General features: G+C 38.3%; 1 protein-coding gene and 1 long non-coding RNA gene across 5 annotated transcripts in view; one reads left to right on the top strand and one right to left on the bottom strand.

Moving 5' to 3' along the window:
• Window positions 1–12,499, bottom strand: part of LOC126069868 (uncharacterized) — a 47,081-nt gene extending 34,582 nt beyond the window's left edge. The window contains exons 1-2 of the long non-coding RNA XR_007516090.1: window positions 12,474–12,499; window positions 12,268–12,387 (exon numbers count right to left, since the gene is read on the bottom strand). This is a non-coding gene — a long non-coding RNA (uncharacterized LOC126069868). The remainder of the gene's footprint in view (window positions 1–12,267; window positions 12,388–12,473) is intronic.
• A 230-nt stretch (window positions 12,500–12,729) lies between these two features.
• LOC126069862 (lysine-specific demethylase 5C-like) overlaps window positions 12,730–21,718 on the top strand; it is a 78,688-nt gene continuing 69,699 nt past the window's right edge. For 2 of the 4 annotated variants that reach the window (XM_049873497.1, XM_049873495.1), the window contains exons 1-6: window positions 12,730–12,790; window positions 12,919–13,087; window positions 14,802–14,879; window positions 16,450–16,572; window positions 16,950–17,120; window positions 18,011–18,142. In XM_049873497.1, coding sequence (XP_049729454.1) covers window positions 12,938–13,087; window positions 14,802–14,879; window positions 16,450–16,572; window positions 16,950–17,120; window positions 18,011–18,142 — 654 coding nt within the window. In that variant the 5' untranslated portion in view covers window positions 12,730–12,790; window positions 12,919–12,937. Of the gene's footprint in view, window positions 12,791–12,918; window positions 13,088–14,801; window positions 14,880–16,449; window positions 16,573–16,949; window positions 17,121–18,007; window positions 18,143–21,718 lie in introns of all 4 variants that reach the window. The other 2 variants (XM_049873496.1, XM_049873494.1) reach the window with 1 other exon arrangement.

Genomic DNA, 21,718 nt, shown 5'->3' with positions numbered 1-21,718 from the left:
GCAATGCATCCCCTCCCCTGGTGCCTCAGAAAGCACAGACTTTCGTTTACTTCAACTGATAAAACCGCCCTCTCTTTCTTGTAGTTTGGAATACTCTATTCTGTATGGGTGTTAATGGTACGTCCTGGGTCAAGAATCTACATTCATAATAAAACTTTCTGCTTCCATTCCTAATTGAATGGAAATACTGCACTTGCAATGACAAATTATACTTTTATTTAATGTTGTGTATATTACCAAACACTTTTAAAAGTTTTCCTGTGTTTATTATGTATTTTGTTATTAATTTATACTTGAAATGCTCCAGGAATGATTTCTTTATTTGTGACATACAGCAAACATGGTATGTGGTGACTACCCCAAGATAACACCGATAACATTGAACAAATCCTTTTGCCATTTCTGTAGAATGTACAAGATGAAAAAGGTTGCCATTGCCAAGACATTTACAAATTAGCTTTTAGAGTTCTTTCTGTATAAAGTAAAAGAGAATTCTGCTGCCATTTTTTTTAGCCATATAACAAATATTTTAAGATTAAAATTGGATTTCTTTTGGAAAATAAAAAGCCGACCGAAATATTAGTTATATAGAGATGAACTTAAAACAATACTTTTAAATTTGATTAGAGTTATGAGACCAAAATAGTTTTGAGGTGGAATAAAGCAGTATTACTTTTCCTTAATGAAATGAAATTCACGTAACAATCATTTTAAGGTACACAAAGCAACGGCATTTACTACAATGACAATGCTGTATGAACATTACAAAATTCAAAACATTTTCATCACCCAAAGGGTAACAAAATCTTCAAATGGATCAAGCTGTCGCTCTTTACTCTCCCCTCCTCCTGCCACTGGCAAACATTTATCTTCTCTTTCTGGATTTACCTATTTTGGATATTGCATATAAATGAAATCATAGAAAGCATGATCTTTTGTGTCCTGCTTCTTTCACTTAGGGAAATGTTTGGGTTTTATCTATGTTGTGCCGTGTATCAGTACTTCACTTCTTTTTACAGCTGAACAATATTCCATTATATTTTGTTTACCATTTCATGCCTTGATGAACATTTGGTTTCCTTCTACCTTTTGATGATTACAGCAATGCTTCTGTGAAAACCATGTTCAAGTTTTTATTTGAATACCTGTTTTCAATTCTTTTGGGTATATGCCAAGCGGAATTTCCAGGTTATATGATAATTCCATGTCCAACATTTTGAGGAACCACCAAACTATTTTCTACAGTAGCTATATCATTTTATATTCCCCTCAGCAGTGTAAGAGGCTTTAAGTTTCTTCACATCCATTATTGAATTTATTTTTCATTTTCTTTAATTTTGGCTATCACAGAGAGTGGTGAAGTAGTCCCTCATTTTGGTTTTGTTATTTCCCTAATGACTAACAATACTGAGCATCTTTTCATGTGCTTTTCAGCCATTTGTTTATTTCCTTTTTTCAAGTTCTTTGCCCATGTTTTGTTTTCCCACTGTTCAGTTTCAAGAATTCTTTGTATGTTCTAGATACTAGACCTTTATCAGTTTATAAACAGAAAATATTTTCTCCCATTCTGTAGGTTATTTTTTTCACTTTCTTGACAATTTTTCAATTATTTTTTTCCTTTTCTAAAAAATAGTATTTTATTGTGCTTTTGGTGAAACTTTACATAGCAAATTCCATTTCACAATTTCCATATTGTTCAGACATTAGTTATACTTTTCACAATGTCAACATTCTCATTATTTCTGTTCTAGTTGTTCCATTTCTAGTAATCTAGTTTCCCTGCCCCACTTCCCTTTTTGTCTTTGCTTTAGAGTAATTGCTCATTGGTTCACACAGACGATTTTTTGAAAGAACATAGTACTCACGGGGATATTCTTTTTTATGAGCCAAACATCTACTATTTAGTGGAAAAGTGACCTCAGGGGGTAGTTCTGGTTCAATATTTAAAGGGCATTGGTGGGTAACAGCTCCAGGAGTCCTCTAATCTCAACTGGGCCACTAAATCTGGACTTTTTAAGAATTTGAGTTGTGTTCTACATTATTCTATTATCCTATCGGGATCTACCTATTGTGGTCCTGATTAGAACAGTCAGGAGCAGTAGCCAGGCACCATCTTTGACAGTGTTCTTTGATGAGCAAAAGTTTTCATTTGATTTTTTTTTTTTTTTTGCCTTTGTTGGTTGTGCTTTTGGTGTCTTACCCAAGAATTCATTGCCAAATCCATGATCACAAAACTTACTACTATGTTTCTTCTAAGAGTTTTATAACTTTAGCTCTTACCTTTAGGTCTTTGATCCATTTTAATTTTTGCATATGGCATCAGGTAAGGACGCAACTTCATTTTTTACCAGATGACCACCCAGATTCCCTAACACCATTTGTAGAAAAGACTATTCTTTCACCAATTAATGGTACCTTGATAAAACCAATTGACCATAAATGTATTTATTTCTCAATTCTCAATTACGCTGCATTGGTCTGTATGTCTATGCTTGTGACAGTACCACACTTTTATTCACTGTAACTTTGAAGTGCTCTAAAGGCATTAAGTATGATTCTTGCAAGTTTTGCTTTTTCAACATTGTTATGGTTATTCAGGATCCCTTGCAATTCCATATGAATTAAAATTCATATTAGGATAAGTTTTTCCAATTCTCAAAAAAAGGCCATTGGGATTTTGATAGTGATCTCATTTCATTGAATCTGTAGATTGTGCTTTTGGTGTCACACCCGAGAATTCATTGCCAAATCCAAGACTACAAAGACTTACCACTTACGTTTCTTTTAAGAGTTTTATAATTTTAGATATTACATTTAGGTTTTCAACAAGTCTCCAACCCATGAATACAGATGACTTTCCATTCGCTTGCATTCTCTTTAATTCCTTTCAGCAATATTTTGAACGTTTCAGAGAATAAGTCTTTAAATTTCTTGGCTATGCTTATTCCTAAATATTTAATTTTTAAATACTACTATAATTGGAATCATTTTCTAAATTCCTTTTCAGAGTGTACGTTCCTATTATATAGAAATGCGACTAATTTTGAGTGTTGGGCTGATCTTATATCCAGCTACTTTGCTGACTTTATTAGCTCTAATAGCAGTATTACACTTTTAGCACTTCCTGATGAGATTCTCTATCACTTTACTTCAACATAGTATTCTTTAATGAAAGTCCTTGGGTGGCAGAAGTGGTTTGCTACTAACCTATACATTGCTGGTTCAAACCTCTCCCCACAGCAGCTCTGCAAAAGAAAACTCTGGTGAATTGCTTCTGTAAAGACTGCAGACGAGAAAACCCTATGGAGCAGTTCTACCCTGTAACACATGCAGTCACCATGAGTTGGAGTTGACTCAATGCTGACAACTTTGCTTTTTATTCTTTTTTAAGTTTTTATTGTGCTTTAAGTAAAAATTTACAAATCAAGTCTCTTCATATAAAAATTTATATACACCTTGCTATATACTCCTAGTTTCTCTCCCCCTAAGGAGACAGCACACTCCTCTCTATCCTGTACTCCTGTGACCATTCAGCCAGCTTCTGTTCCCCCCTGCTCTCTCATCTTCCCTCCAGACAGGAGCTGCCAACATAGTCTCATGTGTCTACTTGAGCCAAGAAGCTCACTCCTTGCCAGATTATCTTCTATCCTATAGTTTAGTCCAAAGCCTGTCTTAAGAGTTGGCTTTGGGGATGGGTCCTGTGTCAGGCTAACAGAAGGTCTGGGTCCATGACCTTGGGGGTCTTTCTAGTCTAGTCAGATCATTAAGTCTGGTTTTTTTACAAGAATTTGAGGTCTGCATCCTCCTGCTCCCTCAGGGGTTCTGGGTTGTGTTCCTTGTCAGGGCAGTCATTGGTTGTAGCTGAGCAACATCTAGTTCTTCTGGTCTCAGGCTGACGTAGTCCCTGATTTATGTGGCCCTTTCTGTCTCTTTAGCTCTTAACTACCTTGTGTCCTTGATGTTCTTTATTCCTTTGCTCCAGGTGTGTTGAGACCAAGTGATGCACCTTAGATGGTCTCTTGCTAGTGTTTAAGACCCCAGACACCACTCTCCAAAATGAGATTCAGGATATTTTCTGGATAGATTATGCACTTTTAATTCTTCAGTAAGGCAGTAGTAGATAAATGGTAGAATTCTTGCCTTGCATATGGGAGCCCTTAATTCAATTCATAGTTTATGCACCTGAAGTGCACCCTCCTCCTCCTGTATCTTGGTGGATATTTCTATGTTGCTATTGTACTGAACAGAAACACTGGTGGCTTAGTGGTTAAGTGCTATGGCTGCTAACAAAAGGTTGGCAGTTCAAATCCACCAGGCCCTTCTTGGAAACTCGACAGGGCAGTTCTACTCTGTCCTATGGGTCATTATGAGTTGGAATCAACTCAACAGCAACAGGTATGGTACTGAACAGATTTCAGTACAGCTTCCACACTAAGACAAGGTAGGAAAAAAGGCCTGGCATTCTACCTCCAAAAAATTAGTCAGTGAAAGCGTTATGGATCACAACTACCTAATTTCATTGTGCACTGAACTGCCATCAGTCAGGAGCTGACTTCATGACTGCTAACAACAACACGTGTCTGTCAGTTTGTTGGACTATGGGGGCTTGCATGTTGCTGTGATGCTGGAAGCTATGCCACTGGTATTGCACACCAGCAGGGTCACCCATGGAAGAAAGGTTTCAGCTGAGCTTGCAGACTAAGACAAACTAGGAAGAAGGACCTGGCAGTCTACTTCTGAAAATATTAGCCAGTGGAAACCTTATGAATAGCAGTGGAACATTGTCTGATACAGTGCTGAAAAATGAGCCCCGCAGGTTGGAAGACACTCAAAAGATGACTGGGGAAGAGCTGCCTCTTCAAAGTAGAGTCGACCTTAATAACATGGATGGAGTAAAGCTTTCGGGACCTTCATTTGCTGACGTGGCATGACTCAAAATGAGAAGAAACAGCTGCAAACATCCGTTAATTGGAACCTGGAATGTATGGAGTATGAATCTAGGAAAATTGGACATCATCAAAAATGAAATGGAACGCATAAACATCGATATCCTAGGAATTAGTGAGCTGAAATGGACTGGTATTGGCCATTTTGAATCGGACAATCACATAGTCTACTATGTTGGGAATGACAACCTGAAAAGGAATGGTGCTGCGTTCATGGTCAAAAAGAACGTTTCAGGATCTATCCTGACGAACAATGCTGTCAGTGATAGGATAATATCCATACGCCTACAAGGAAGACCAGTTAATATGACTATTATTCGAATTTATGCACCAAACACTAGGGCCAAGGATAAAGAAATAGGAGATTTTTATCAGCTGCTGCAGTCTGAAATTGATGGCACATGCAATCAAGGTGCATTGATAATTACTGGTGATTTTAATGCCAAAGTTAGAAACAAAGAAGAAGGATCACTAGTCAGAAAATATGGCCTTGGTGATAGAAACGATGCTGGAGATCGAATGATAGAATTTTGCAAGACCAGCGACTTCTTCATTGCAAATGCCTTCTTTCACCAACATAAACGTCAACTATACACATGGACTTCGCCACATGGAACGCAAAGAAATCAAATTGACTACATCTGTGGAAAGACATGATGAAGCAGCTCAGTATCATCGGTCAGAACAAGGCCAGCGGCCAACCGTGGAACAGACCATCAGTTGCTCATATACAAGTTCAAACTGAAACTGCGGAAAATCAGGGCAAGTCCATGAGAGCTGAAGTATGACCTTGAGTATATCCCACCTGAATTCAGAGACCACCTCAAGAATAGATTTGATGTATTGAACACTGGTGACCGAAGACTGGACGAATTGTGGAATGATATCAACGACATCATACATGAAGAAAGCAAGAGGTCACTGAAAAGACAGGAAAGAAAGAAAAGACCAAGATGGATGTTGGAAGCGACTCTGAAACTTGCTGTCGAACATCAAACAGCTGAAGCAAAAGGAAGAACTGATGAAGTAAAAGAACTGAGCAGAAAATTTCAAAGGGCTGCTCAAGAAGACAAAGTACGATAATGACATGTGCAAAGAGCTGGAGATGGAAAACCAAAAGGGAAGAACATGCTCGGCATTTCTCAAGCTGAAAGAACTGAAAAAAAAAAAAATTCAAGCTCAAGTTGCAATAGTGAAGGATACCATAGGGAAAATATTAAATGACGCAGGAAGCATCAAAAGAAGAGGGAAGCAATACACAGAGTCATTATACCAAAAATAATTAGTCGACATTCAACTATTTCAAGAGGTGGCATATGATCAGGAACTGATGGTACTGAAAGAAGAAGTCCAAGCTGCCCTGAAGGCACTGGTGAAAAACAAGGCTCCAGGAATTGATGGAATATCAATTGAGATGTTTCAACAAACAGATGCAGTGCTGGAGGTGCTCACTCACCTATGCTAGGACATATGGAAGACAGCTTCCTGCCCAACTGATTGGAAAAGATCCATGTTTATGCCTATTCCCAAGAAAGGTGATCCAACTGAATGTGGAAATTATAGAACAACATCATTAGTGTCACACACAAGCAAAATTTCGCTGAAGATCATTCAAAAATGGCTGCAGCAGTATACTGACCGGTAACTGCCAGAAATTCAGGATGGTTTCAGAAGAGGGCATGGAACCAGGGATATCACTGCTGATGTCAGATGGATCCTGGCAGAAAGCAGGGAACACCTGTGTTGCTAGACTGCTTCTTACATATTTTTGACATGTTGTCAGGAGGGATCAGTCCCTGGAGAAGGACATCATGCTTAGCAAAGTACGGGGTCAACAGAAAAGAGGAAGACTCTCAAGAAGGTGGACTGACACAGTGGCTGCAACAATGGGCTCAAGCATAACAATGATTGTAAGGATGGCTCAGGACCAGGCAGTGTTTTGTTCTGTTGTGTACAGGGTCGCTAAGAGTTGGAACTGACTCGACAGCACCTAACAAAACAACAACGTCATTCTTTATGAACTGGGAAATAATAATAAAAGAATAAAAACAAGAAGATTATCTCAACAAATACTGGGGGAAAAAAGCATATGTCAAAATTCAACACCTATTCATGATAAAAATGCTTAACAAATTAGGAATGAAAGCAAACCTTTCAATCTGATAAAGGGCATCTACAAAAAGCCCAAAGCTAACATCATACTTGGGAGTTCACGGGTGGCATAAACAATTAAGCACTTGAGTATTAGCTACAAGGATGGCAATTCCAACCCATCCATAGGCACCTGGAGAGACAGGCCTGCCAAACTGTTTCTGAAAGGTCACAGCCTTGAAAATCCTACAGGGCAGTTCTTCTCTACAAACGTGCATTCGCCATGAGTCAGAACTGACTTGACAGCGGCCAACAACGTTACACTTAATGGCGAAAGACTGAAAGCTTTTCCGGTAAAATCAGATACAAGGCAAGGATCTTCTCTTGCCACTTCTGTTCATAACATAACAATGAAGATTGTACCAGGAGGAGGATATAAACCTATTAGCAGACGGCATTATCTTCCATGTAGAAATTATGAAATCCATACATAAAAACACAGCAAAATAAATGAGGTTAGCAAAATTACGTGACAGAATATCCACATACAAATAGCAATCGTGCACTACCAATAAACACTAGAAAAGCAAGAAAATTCTACTTGTAACAGCTTAAAAAAAGAATAAAATAATCCGGAAAGAGTTTAACAAAATAATTGCAAAACGTGTACAGTCACAAATGCAAAACATTGTTGAAAGAAATTAAAGATGGTTTAAATACATGGGAAGACCTCCCTTGTTCACAGACTGCGAGACTTGCTAACATTGTTAAGGCGGTAATATCCCCAAATTTGCTTGTAAATTAATTTCCTATCAAAATCTCAAGTTGCTTATTTGCAGAAATAGACAAGTTGATCCAAAAAGTCACATGGAAATGTAAGGAACGTAGAATAGCCAAAACTACCTTGAAAAAGAATGAAGTAGGAGGACTCACATGTCCCAATTCAAAATATTATACGAAATTATAGTAAACAAAAGTTAGGCACTGCCACCAGGATAGACACGAATCAGTGGAAGATAACAGAATATAGAAATGAACCCATACATTTGTGGTTAACTGATCTTCAACGACAGTGCCAATACCACTTAATGGAGAAATACAATCTCTTTATCAAATTATGCTGGATCAGCTGGATGTTGTTTCTTGGTTGCCACTATGTAGATTTCAGCTCATAGCAACTCCATGTGACAAAGTAGAACTACCCCATAAGATTTTGTACGCTATCATCTTTACAGGAGCAGATCACCAGGTCTTCTCCCACAAAGCCGCTAGGTAGGTTCAAACCGCCAGCTTTTTGGTTAGCAGCTGAGCACTAACCATTGTGCCAGCAGGCCTCCTTGAACAACTAACTGGACAGCAACGTACAAAAGAACTAAGTTCAATCCTTACCTCACACAACATATAAAACCTAACTCAAAATAGGTAAAAAACTTCAATGAAGAACTGAAAGTATAATTCTCAGAAGAGAATCAGCAGTAAAACTTAGTGACTTTCTTAAGCAAAACCTTCTTAGCTCCAACACTAAAGCACAAATGAGAAAAAAAAAAAGATAAGCTGGATATCACCAAATTAAAAACTTCTGTGCTTCAAATGACATCAAGAGAAAAAAAAAAAAACCCAGAGACTAGAAAGAAAACATATACAAATTACCATAGTTTAGAATATTTAAAAAATACTTATGACTGAACGATAAAAGGAGTAATAATTCAATTTTAAAAATGGGCCAAAGATTTGTATAGACTTTTCTCAAAAGATGTCCAATGGCAAAAAAGCACTTGCAAATCAGGAAATGCAAATCAAATCCACAGTGAGATACCTTAACAAACCAAACCAAACCAAATCAGTTGCTGTGGACTTGATTCTGACTCATGGCAACCACAAGCATACAGAGTAGAATTGCACCATAGGGTTTTTAAGACTGTGATCTTAAGCCTTTCTTCTAAGGTGCCTCCGAGTGGGTTCTAACTGCCAACTTTCTGTTTAGTAGTTGAGCACTTAACCATCTGTACCATGGTTAAGTGACTCCTACAATCTCACATCCACTACCAAAACCATAACCAGTTGCTGTCAAGTCATTCTGACTCATGGAGGCCCCATGCACTGCAGAGTAAAACTCCACTCTATGGGGTTTTCAAGGCAGTGACTTTTCGAAAGCAATTGGCAGGCTTTTTTCCAAAGTGCCTCTAGGGGGTGGTAAATCAGAAACCTTTGGTTCAGCAGTCCCACGCTTAACCTACACCCCTACGAGTCCTTCACACCCACTTCTGCATTTGCTGCTTTGTAGTTGATTGTGACTCACAGACAGCCTACAGGACACAGTGGAACTGCCCCATAGGGCTTCCCAGGAGCAGACACTTTGGTTAGCAGCTGAGCTCTTAAACGCTGTACCACCAGGGCTCCTCACATTCACTAGAATAGCCATAAGCAGTAAGTAAGTGTAGATGGGACTATGGAGAAATTGCAATCCTCTTACACTGCTGGTGGGACTGTAAAATGATGCAGCAACTTTAGATTCTCATTTCCCAGTTTGGCAATTCCTCAAAAGGTTAAATGTAAGTTTTAGCATGTGACTGAGAAATTCTACTTAAGTATATCAAAGTTAAAGCCATACTAAGAGAAACAAAAACACAAAAATTTGTAAGCAATGTGCATAGCAGCAGTATTCCTAATAGCCACAAACAAATAAACCAAATGTGTTACATCCATACAATGTAAGGTTATTCAGCCATAAAAAGGAACAAAGTACAACAAGCAATCTACAACATGGGTTAACCTTGAAAACACTGTGGTAAGTCAATCAAGGTAGAAACAAGAAAGCAATATGCCATTTCAATTTATATGAAATGTCCAGAACAGGCATATCCAGAGAGACATAAAGTGAGTTAGTGGCTGCCAGGGGCAGGGTAAGCTCTACAAACAAGAATGAGATTTGTTTTTTAATCATGTTTTGGGTGAAAGTTTACAGCTGAAGTTAATTTCTCACACAAAAATTTATACACATATTGTTTTGTGATATTAGCTGCAGTCCTCACAATGTAACAGAACACTCCCCCTTTCCACCCTGGGTTCCCTATGTCCATTTGACCAGCTCTGTCCCTTCTTGCCTTCTCATTCTGCTTTTGGACAGAAGCTACCCATTTGGTCTCATGTATCTGACTGAACTAAAAAGCACACTTGTCACCTGTGTTATTTTTTTGTTTTATAGCCCTATCTAATGTGGGTGTCAGGAATGGTTTCAGCTCTTGGTTAACAGTGCTTCTGGTGGCCACAGTTGCAGAGGTTCTTGCAATGTCTTCAAGACCAGTAAGTCTGGTCTTTTTATGTGATCCTGAATTCTGTTCTACGTTCTTCTCCTGCTCCGTCTGTGACTGTTGTGTTCCCTGTCATGGTGGTCATTAGCAGTGACCAGGCACAATCTAGTTCTTCTGAGAAAATGAGGCTTTCTTGTTGAAGTGTTGAAGTGTTCTGAAATTAGATACCAGTGATGGTTGCACAACTCTGTGAATATACAAAACACCACTGAACAGTATACTTTAAAACGCTGACTTCAATGGTATGTAAATGATATTTCTAACCTGTTTCATTAAAAGATATTTTACTATTGTGGAAAATAGGAAAACTCTGACCACAAAATAGATTAATAATACAGGCTAAACCACTGTGAGTCTGATTTTCTGAATAGAGAAAAGCATGTATATCAAACTACCTCAAAATTTAACAGGAAAATTAACATAAACGGAGTATATTTACATGCATATAAACACAAACTTATGTATGTATATATCATAAAAACCTGATGAGATTGATAATGCAGATTAAGTGGATAAACTTCTGGAAAAAAAAAAAAGCCGGAAACAGTGTAAAATAAAACAGAATATTCAAATAGACCAACAAACCTCAAAGTGAACTTTGTACCCAGTTTCTCTATTGAAACCTACCTCTTACCACCCTACAACTAGTTTTTAAAGGAACAGATACTTTATATTTTCAATAAATTATTTTAAAAAAGAGACTAAGAAGATTCTGCAAAATGCATTCTGTAAGTGTAAAACAGATTCTTAAGGAAAATAAATACTTTTATCATACATTACACTAAGACTGATATACATCATTGTAACAAAATTAGGCAGGGAAGGTACAGCTTTTTTAAAAATAAAAGCTCAGCATGAATTAGTATTTGTCATGGAAAAGCATAATTCAATGAAAAAAATCAACCAGTATGATTCCTTTATCAAAAAAACAACCAATATAAAACAAGTCCACCAAGGTGTGGTTTCCCCCACTCAAACTAGACGTTGCTGAGATTTATGTCTGTTTCCACTTCTTCCTACCCATGTGAGATACGTTGGAGAAAAGAGATAGGACCTTTTATTTTATTTGGCCCCTTAGATTTTGGTATGTTTAGTTCACTTCTGTGTTTAAGTCTGTCTGCTCCAGGGTTTTTTTTTTTTTTTCTCTCTCTCTCTCTTTTTCCTCCATTTTAACATCAGACTGATTTTTGGGGGGGGCGGGGGGGGCAGGCTGTTTCTTTTAATAATCATCATTAACTGTATCCCTTACTAATTGTTACATATATCATTACATGTAATATTTTTCTTTCTGCACATCTTTTTATGAAGTTCAATCTCGAGGTTGTAAAAACGGCCCATCCCATCCCACGCCGTCTAGTGGATACGGATTCGTAGCGACCCCATTGCGTTTCCAAGGTTGTAAACCGTAGTAAGACCAATGCCGCAGCTTTCCCCCACCGAGCTGCTGGTGGTTTCGAACTGCCCACGTTTTGGTTAGCAGTCGATTACTTTAACCACTGCACCACCAGGGACCCTCTGTGAAAAAAACAGTGGTAATAAAATTGTGCGTATAGCAGGCGCTATGTAAACGAAACAAAACCAAAACCAAACGCATTGCCATCCACTCAAGCTGACTTATAAGATCCTACAGAACAGAAGAGAACTGCCCCACAAGATTTCCAGGAACAGCAGGTGGATTCAACTGCTAATCTTTTGGCTTTAGCGGTAAAGCTCTCAAAAACTGCGCCATCAGGGCTCCCAACCAAAGCTAGCTGCCATCAAGCCAAACTGTACTCCCCGAAGTTTTTAATGGCTAGTTACTTGGAAGTAGATCACCAAATTTTCCTTGTGAAATGCCTGTGGGTTAGCAGCCCAGCGACACCAACAAGGGACTCCATAAGTGAAGCAGATTAGATAAATGTAAACAGTTTATACTCTACCAGGGTTCTAGAAGTCTACATTGTAGTCACGTGTTGACGTCCCACAAAGCCAGGGTGCAGAAATGGGAACCCTTAAGTCTTGGAAGAAATTTCGTTAGCGCACCCGGAGCGTAGCGACTTCTAGAAAGAGACAGGACAACCCTCCGGGTTACTTTCTTCGTAAACGAGCGTTTTTCCTGCAGAAAAGAAGGGTTTTGCTCACTTACCCTGGCTCCTTCCACTGTTGTTCCCGCTAATACGCAGGCGTGACATGCGCAATGGACCCAGGAAAAAAGTTCCGGCGGTACTATTTACAATCTTGCTCTGCTGTGATGTTTAAGGTAACTCGTTCGACCAAATTAAGGATTTTTGTGGGTGAACCCTCCCTTGCGTCTTCAACTTTTTGCGGGAGTGCACCACTCTCTTACGTTTGGCGATACCTAGAAGCCTGCAGGATCGATCCGCGGAGTGACACTGTGTAAAGGCAGACGGGAAAATTCAGAGGTCAAGATGGTGGCTGTAAAAGTGAAGTCCGTGACGATTGGTAAGCAGTACACCTCTCACCTATTAATTTCAGAACTAAGAATAAAGTAAAGCCATTTCTGAGCCCCCGGTTTTAGGCTCAGGAAAGATCTATGCCACGGTGACGAAATATCGAATCTCATTTCATAGATTAGCATCCAGGTCGACCATGGAGCCAGGGCCTGAAGACTTTCTACCACCGCCAGAGTGCCCCGTGTTCGAGCCCAGCTGGGCCGAGTTCCGAGACCCGCTTGGCTACATCGCGAAAATCAGGCCCATCGCAGAGAAATCTGGCATTTGCAAGATCCGCCCACCCGCGGTGAGACTCCAAAGCAAAAATTAGAATGGGTGGAATTTATGTTAAGCCCCACAAGCCCTTATCGGAGGATTTCGTAATTGAATCTTTTTAGTAGCTTGTCTCCCATATTTTAAATAACTTATCAGGTAGACATCCTGTGATGAGAAAACCTATATCCTGTATGAACAGATTCCGTGCGGTTTTAAAGATTTGGCAACTTTAGAGATGAAAGGTTATGATTGGAAATTGGTTCTACCCTGTGCTGCTGTTACAACATGTCTGTGACATAATAATTTATGTTTACATTGAAGGAGTTCTGGTGGCGCAGGGGTTAAGAGATGGGTGAGACATTGGCTGTTTGAACCGTTTTGAAAGATCACATCCTAGAAAATTCTGTGGAACATTTCTGTTCTGTCACATGGGGTCGCTGTGAGCCATACTTAAGTTGAAGGGAATTTTTAATGTACTGAGAACGGTATCAAGTATAAAAGCTTACGTAGTTGTAGTTAGCCACCAGACTTGGGGTATTTTCATTTTTTTATGTTACCTACGTTGTGTGTAAAACGAGCCGGTGATGTGTGGGATGTGGAATCTCTGCCACCAATTAGATTGGTTATGTTTCACCTGGAGGCCTTTCTTCTTGGCTTGGTATACTCATAACTATAAACTGCTACATGTTTGTCCTAATTAAGAAGGGAAACTGCAATGACCCTTGGCTACCTGCTTAAATAACTAATATGCAAATAACTCCTTTTTTACATTGTGGTTTGGGTGAAGCTTCACAGACCAAATTAATTCCTCATTCAACAATTTATACACCGATTGTTTCTGGACATTGGTTGCAATCCCCATGATGCGTCAACAGCCTCTTCCACACCCAGATTCCCGGGTTCTATCTATCTTTTTCCTCTCCCTTCCTGCATTTTCCTCATTGCTTTTGGACAGGTGTTGCCCTTTTGGTCTTATATACGTGATAGAACTAAGAAGCACTTTCTCATGTGTGCTATTGTTTATTTTATAGATCTGTCTGATCTTTGTCTGAAGGGTGAACTTCAGGAGTGACTTAAGTTCTGAGTTAAAAGGGTGTTCTGGGGCCATAGTCTTGGGGGTTCTTTCAGTCTCTGTCAGACCAGTAAGTCTGGTCTTTTTGTGTGTGTGTGAATTTGAATTTTGTTACACATTTTCTCCTATTGTATCCAGAACACTGTTGTGATCCCTGTCAGAGCAGTTGGTAGTGATAGTTGGACACCATCTAATTCCAGGCTCAGGCTGGTGGAGGCTGTGATACTTGTGGTGCCTTAGTGCTTTGGACTAATAATTCCCTTTTGTCTTTTCTTCACTCTTCATTCTGTTATGCTCAGGATGGGGTGGGACCCATAGATTTATCTTAGGTGGTTACTCAGGAGCTTTTAAGACCCCAGATACTGCTTAACAAAGTTGGATGTAGAACATTTTCTTTATGAACTTTGTTATGTTAGTTGACCTAGATGACCCTTATGGCAAATAACTCCTTTTCAGAAGGCTATCTGGAGTAGATGTCTGTATCTCGCACGTCATACTCTTCTTTTTTCAGCTGGTCACCCTGACTGCAGCATTTCTGACAGGCAACCATTTGAGGCTTTAGTGGGCAGAAGTAGCAACCAGAAATTTTAAAAGGGGGGTAATAACATGTTCAAATTTTCACCATGTTCACTTTTACTGTGCTGTAATTACCAGGTTATTTATTTTCTTTTAGGATTGGCAGCCTCCCTTTGCAGTAGAAGTTGATAACTTCAGATTCACTCCTCGCATCCAGAGGCTAAATGAACTTGAGGTAAGATAGGAAGGAAGCTGGTGTTTTTTTTTATAGAGAACCCTAAGCAATAATACAATCTTTTCTTACCCATTGCTGTCAATTCCAACTCACAGTGACCCTACAGGACAGAGTAGAACTACCCCGAAGGGTTTCCAGAGAATGGCTGATGGATTCCAACTGCTGAACTTTTGGTTTGCAGTCGAGCTCTTAACTGCTGCGCTTCCAGGTCTCCCTAATCTTACCTTACTTGTGGTTAAGAACTTAAGTTCTGAAGTCCAGTGTATTATGACTGTAAATTAGACTATGTCATTTCCCAGAACATTGATCTTGGAGAAAATCTTTTGTAAAATACATCCTTATTGTCTGCAAAATGTGAGAACATGAAGGGGGCTTTTAAATTTCTGAAAATGAATGATGTATTTTTCTGCTATGGAATGGGCTTACTTTCAGCCTGGAAGGTAGAAAGACATTACTTTTTCTGCTTTGTTCTCCTCATGTCACCCCTATACCCACATATTTTATCATTTTGAATCTTCTTTTAATTTTTTTTCTTCAGCAAAATCAAGTCTGGGGCAGTAATAGGGTCTCCTAAATTTCTAGCCTAAGCTAATGGTATCACATGTTGTTTTTAAAGAAAATGAACTGTAATTAGTAATAGACTGAGATAGAAGAAACAAAGGTTGTGTTTTAAAGTGGTCAATTAAGTCTCACATTCAACTCAGTTTTAAACATAGAAAATGTATGGATGGTTTGGCATTTGGTTTTACTATTAGAAACTTTGACTGTGGTTAGTGACTGGAAGCTCCAAAATTACACAGGGTAAGGGATGATTCAGAAACCACTTTTCTGTCCAGGTTTCTGACATAGATTGGGAAGATTTAATAATCCTTTCAGTTGTATATCTGTAGGTTGGACATGACTGTCGAAAGAAAATACTAGATTCAGCCTAAATATACTCACTTCTCTCTTACTCATGTGCTTAGATTCCAAGACTAAGTCATTATGTAAAAATTGGTATTATGTGAAAATGGGGAATGATCACATCAGGTCACAAAACAGAGCATGAGTGCATCACTGCGTAACTAGAAAATTACCCCATTTCATAACCAAGCCAAATTACATCAGTATATAACTGCCAAACCACTGAGAATCATGGCCTAGCCAAGTTGACACATAGTCTTAACTATCACAGCCAGTGTCTGTCACTGCCTCATGTACATCCTTAATGTGCAAAATAGTCAGATAGGAGATTTTTCACAACTGTAAATGCAGAATATCTAGTAACAAGACAGCTGATAAGCAAGGAGTAGGTATAATTTGGGACGACCTCTTTACACTGAAGGATAATTCTTTAAGGATGAAAGATTTTAATACTAAGGCATTAACTTCTGAGAACTCCTTCTAGATTAAAGACCCAGACTCTTTGAGCTTTTTGTAGAAACCAGTGATGAGTTAGCCAGTGAAATCTGGGCTCTAACTTGTTGGTGTAAAACCACAGGTACTGTAGAACAATATTTGTCTTTTCACCCCACCCTAGACCAAAGTCAGTATAGAGTAAATCAGCCTCATAAGGTCTTCTTTTCCCCAGGCTCAGACCAGAGTGAAACTAAACTATTTGGACCAGATTGCAAAGTTTTGGGAAATCCAAGGCTCTTCTTTAAAGATTCCCAATGTGGAGCGGAGGATCTTAGACCTCTACAGCCTCAATAAGGTAAGAATAATCCCTCTTCAAAAAGAAAAATAAAAAGCCTTGGCTTGGGGATTCTCTGTGATTGAACATCATGTCTCTGGGTAGGAAAGAAAAGTACACACAACCTAGCAGCATTTTTTGGCACAATATTTTGAATGCTGGATAGGTTGGCTTGGGGAGAAGGCTCAGTTCTTCATATTTTACCTTACTTGTGATTAAAAACTTAGGTACTGCAGTCCAGTGTCATTTCTCAGAATATTGATCTTGGAGAAAATCTGCTGTAAAATACGTATTTTTTATCTGCAAAATGTAAGAAGGTAAAGGAGGCTTTTCAGGCCTTTGCAGAAGGTCTGCTCAAACCTCCTTCAGTGTATTCATGACCTTTTTTAAACTTTTAGATTGTGAAGGAGGAAGGTGGCTATGAAGCCATCTGCAAGGATCGTCGGTGGGCTCGAGTTGCCCAGCGCCTCAACTTCCCACCAGGCAAAAACATTGGCTCACTGCTACGATCTCATTATGAACGCATCATTTACCCTTATGAAATGTTTCAGTCTGGAGCCAATCTTGTGGTGAGAGTACTTAGCTGGTTTGCGACCTGATATGATTTTGCTTTGTTTTTGTTTTTTCCTTTCTGGGTTGTGCTTTCTTCATAGATGTTTTAAAGAGTCTGAGTTCACTGATGGAATCAAAAGTTCCAGGAATTAACCTTGGCAAATATTTTATAGCCTCTTTTGTGAAAAAGTTTAATACCTACTTGGCTAGCTAGATGAGAATTGGAGTGCCTTTCCGTCTATTTTAGAGACTTAGTGTTTTTATCGGTAAGATCTTAGACTAGAAATTAATGAAAAGTAATTCCTGTTTTACATGAAAAACACAACACATAAAATTACTAAGCTTCCTGGGGGCGACTCAAGTAAAAGAAGTTTGGAGGGAAAAGTCTGGTGTTACTTGGTTTAACTTAAAAAGGAATGGCAACTGATTTAGCTGGATATTTTAAATAACTTTTCAGATTTTATTATGTGCAAAGCACTTTTAAAAAAAACTTAAAACTGTGTTTATGTATGCACATGTCTGTAACACATTTTGTTTAATCTACTCAATCATACTAGATTTCGTATTTTTATTACGCCTTTTTTCAGACAAGGAAACGAGCACAGTGAGAGGTCCAGTGTGTTTGCACAAGGTACACAGATAACAAGGGTAAAACCCCAGGTTCAAACCAAGGTGGTCTTGTTCCAAAGATTGTGTTCTTCACCATAGTGTGCCTACATAAGCCAAAGCATAGGGAGATTCTCAAAACAACTGTTCTATCACTCAAGAAGAATGAGGAGGATGGATTTGTGTAAGGTAGAAAGAGCACAGCTTTGGTTGCCAGAGGTTTAGGATGAAGGAATCAGTCATTTGCTAATTATGAATTTATTCCAGTTCTTGATCCTACATTTTCTCCTATTCCCAGCAGTGCAGTACACACCCATTTGACAGTGAGGAAAGAGACAAGGAATACACACCCCATGGTATACCCCTTCGACAGTCTGTGCAGCCTTCAAAGATCAGCAACTGTAGTCGGCGGGCAAAAAGACTGCAGCCTGATGTGAGTGCCTCTTTTTCTTTCCTTAAGCTGCCAATATTAATCTGGGGCTTACTTTTAGGCACAATCACTTAACCGTTCCTGTAATACATTCTTTTTTACCTGTAGTTGGTTCAGGTTCGAATTCGCTAAAAATCAGCACGTTTTACTGTTCTTGTTCCAGTTAGATCGTTTGAAGTATTTTTGTTTCTGTAGTTTTACACAAATTAAATTGTTTTTATTCCGTTAACATAATTTTCCAGGCTAGCTTTTGTGAATTAATTTTTCTGAATCTTGGAGTGGTTTTTGCAGAGTACATTGTATAATTCTGGTGTTTTCGCTGTTGGTTTGACAATTTTTCGTTGTTACTCTGTTTTGCATGCTGTACATACAGTGCCTTGATAAAATGTTTGGGATTTTTTTTATTCTGAAATATCTTAATTTAGGGTAAGATTGCATATTCTTAGGTGTTCTATGAATATTCCTAGTAATAACATTAGATTTTGGAATATTTAACACTACGGCATAGAAGGAAGAACTGAGAAATAACATGTAGTTCAGATTGTGGAAATTCAGATGGATTCTGTGGTAGTATCTTAGTTCTTTATAGCAGGAAATATGTTGGAAAGTAAATTCAGCAAGAAAAATGAGAATGTAATGATTAGGAAGTTATTTCTGAGTATAATTGTTTTAAAATTGTATGTACCAGCCAAGGTTACACAAAAGATTCTCAAATTCAAACTGGGCTTTACGTGCCTTTTTTTGTTGGGAGTGGGGTTGCCCATATTGCTTGAAAGGTTTTGGGAATTCTTGAAGTATTTACTGGTTGACTAAAACTATAAAGAGAATGTTTCCAAGACATTAGGGGGAAAAGAATAATCAAAAATAAATTATGGATAAGGCAGAAAAGGAAACAGGTAAAACCGGTAAAAACAAAAACCGATTGTAAGTAAGATTAACATGTGTTATCTATTACGGTGTGTGTCATCCATCGTTAGTAAAGCCACTAAAAGGTTAAGAGTAATACTGTGCAATTTCATATTTTAAAAAACCTAAGAATTAGTCTTTTAAAACACATTTAAGTTTTTCCTTACTAAAGACTACTTATGTAACATATTAATAGAAAAAATAAATGTACATGGAATTTAGGAGTTCCAGGAGTAGAAAACTGATAGGATCTTTTTCATTTTTTCACAGCCTATTTTCCAGCTTTTACTTTTTTTGTTCTACAGAAAATAGTCATATTAAATAATGAATTCAAAACACGAAAGATATTTAACCTTATTTATAAGTATCTCAGATCTACCAGATGCTCCTTGGAAACACTGTGGGGCAGTTCTCCTCTGTCCCCTAGGGTCCGTATGAGTTGTAATCGACTCGATTATAACAGCTTTATAAGTGGGGAGACAAAACAATAACGAAAAACCAAAAAAATACATATTTTTTTTATTTTCATCTAACTGGTAAATACTAAAAATACGTCAAGAATACAGAGAACTAATAGTGTAAGATTATACTGCCTTTTTATAATTAATAACTTAAAATTTTAGATGTATATATCCAACTTCTGTCAGTCTTTCAGAATGGTGTGCAATGAATATTTCAATATTGCATCATGTTTATAATACCAAAAAACTGTAAAAATTGTATAATATGAGTAGGTTTAATTATTTCTGAATATCAGTATAGAATACTAAGATGCTGTTAAAAAGGATTGATCAGATACATACATTTTGATGTTGTCATATAATATGTATTATTGCCTGCATTAATTATTGTGGGAATAAAACAAAACCAAAAATATGTGTCTGTGTATGTGTGTTAAGTATATTTAGAAGAAAATCTATTAAGAGTAAATCGAATGTTATTTTAAAATTAGAACAAAAGCTATTTGAAACATAGATTAAATCTGTCTTATGATGCCAAAGCGTAAAAGATAAGCACTAGAAATGATACTTAATACCATTTTTTGACGTATAATGGATTTTCCTTCTCCCAGGTCTCTAATTACGTTGAGGGGAGAAAGAATTGTTTCTAATGATCTGAATTCAGGTGGAATAGGAGTTCTCCTTTATCCTGTTTGCATCTTCAAGACGGTTTCAGAAAAAGGATTATTTACATTTATTGAATTCTCTAGAATAGGATATGTATTTCATTGTGTTTGATTTTAACAGTGACCTTGCAGGTATGGGAGTATTTTATTATTTCCTTTTTAACATGAAAAAAAGTTAAGAAAAGAGATTACCTTGCAAGTTTCTCTATTTTCCCCTGTATGGCCACACTTTACTTCCAGCTAAAAACACATAAAAAGATTTAAAAATGGATACAGGCTCTTGGCTAATTTTATTTTTTTTTTTTAATTGTGCTTTAAGTGAAAGTTTACAAATCAAGTCAGTCTCTCATACAAAAATGTACATACACCTTGCTGCATACTCCTGATTACTCTCCGCCTAATGAGACAGCACACTTAGACCCTCCACTCTGTATTCCTCATGTCTGTTTAGCCAGTTCCTGTATCTCTCTGCTGCCTTATCTCACCTCCAGACAGGAGCTGCCCACTTAGTCTCATGTGTCTGCTGAAGCCATGAAGTGTACTACTCACCAGAATAATTTTCTGTCATATATAGTCCAGTCCAATCCCTGTCTGAAGAGTTGGCTCCAGGAATGCTTGCAGTCTTGGACTAACAGAAGGCCTGGGGACCATGACCTTCACGGTCCTTCTAGTTTCAGTCAGACCACTGAGTCTGGTCTTTTTAGAGAATTTGAGGTCTGCATCCACCTGCTCCCCCTTAGGGTTTTTTTCTTGTGTTCCCTATCACGGGAGCTGTTGGTTATAGCTGGGCACTGTCCTAGTGCTTCTGGTCAGAGGCTGACGTAGTTTCTGGTTAATGTGGTCCTTTTTCTCTTTTGGGCTCATAATCACCTTGCGTCTTTGGTGTTCTTCATTCTCCTTTGGTCCAGGTGGGTTGAGACCAATTGATGCATCTTAGATAGCTGCTTGCTAGTGTTTAAGACCCCAGACGTCTCTCACCAAAGAGGGATGTAGAATTTTTTCTTAATACGTTTTGTTATTCCAGTTGACCTAGATGTCATCTGAAACCGTGGTCCCCAGACCCCCACTGTTCCTACTCTGGCCTTTGAAGTGTTCTACTATATTCAGGAAACTGCTTTTGGTTTAGGCCAGTTGTGCCGACCTCACCTGTATTGTGTTGCCTTTCCCTTCACCTGAAATAGTTCCTGTCTACTCTCTAATTAGTGAATATCCCTCTACCCCCCCACCCTCTTAACCATCAAAGAATATTTTCTTCAGTGTTTAAACTTTTTTTTTTTCACTTTTATTGTGTATACTGTGAAAGTTAACAAATCAAGTCAGTCTCTCATAGAAAAATTTATGTACACCTTGCTGTGTACTCCTGGTTGCTTTCCCCGCAATGAGACAGCACACTCCTTCCTTCCACTCTCTTTCCTTGTGTCCATTTGGCCAGCTTTGACCCCCCACCCTCCCATCTCCCCTCCAGACAGAAGCTGCCCACTTACTCTACTAGATCCAAAAAGTTCACTCTTCACGTGTATCATTTTTTATCCCATAGTCCAATACAA

Source organism: Elephas maximus, chromosome Y, assembly GCF_024166365.1.
Source record: "Elephas maximus indicus isolate mEleMax1 chromosome Y, mEleMax1 primary haplotype, whole genome shotgun sequence".
NCBI classification, from domain to species: Eukaryota; Metazoa; Chordata; class Mammalia; order Proboscidea; family Elephantidae; genus Elephas; species Elephas maximus.
This window is presented reverse-complemented; position numbering and strand designations above follow the sequence as displayed.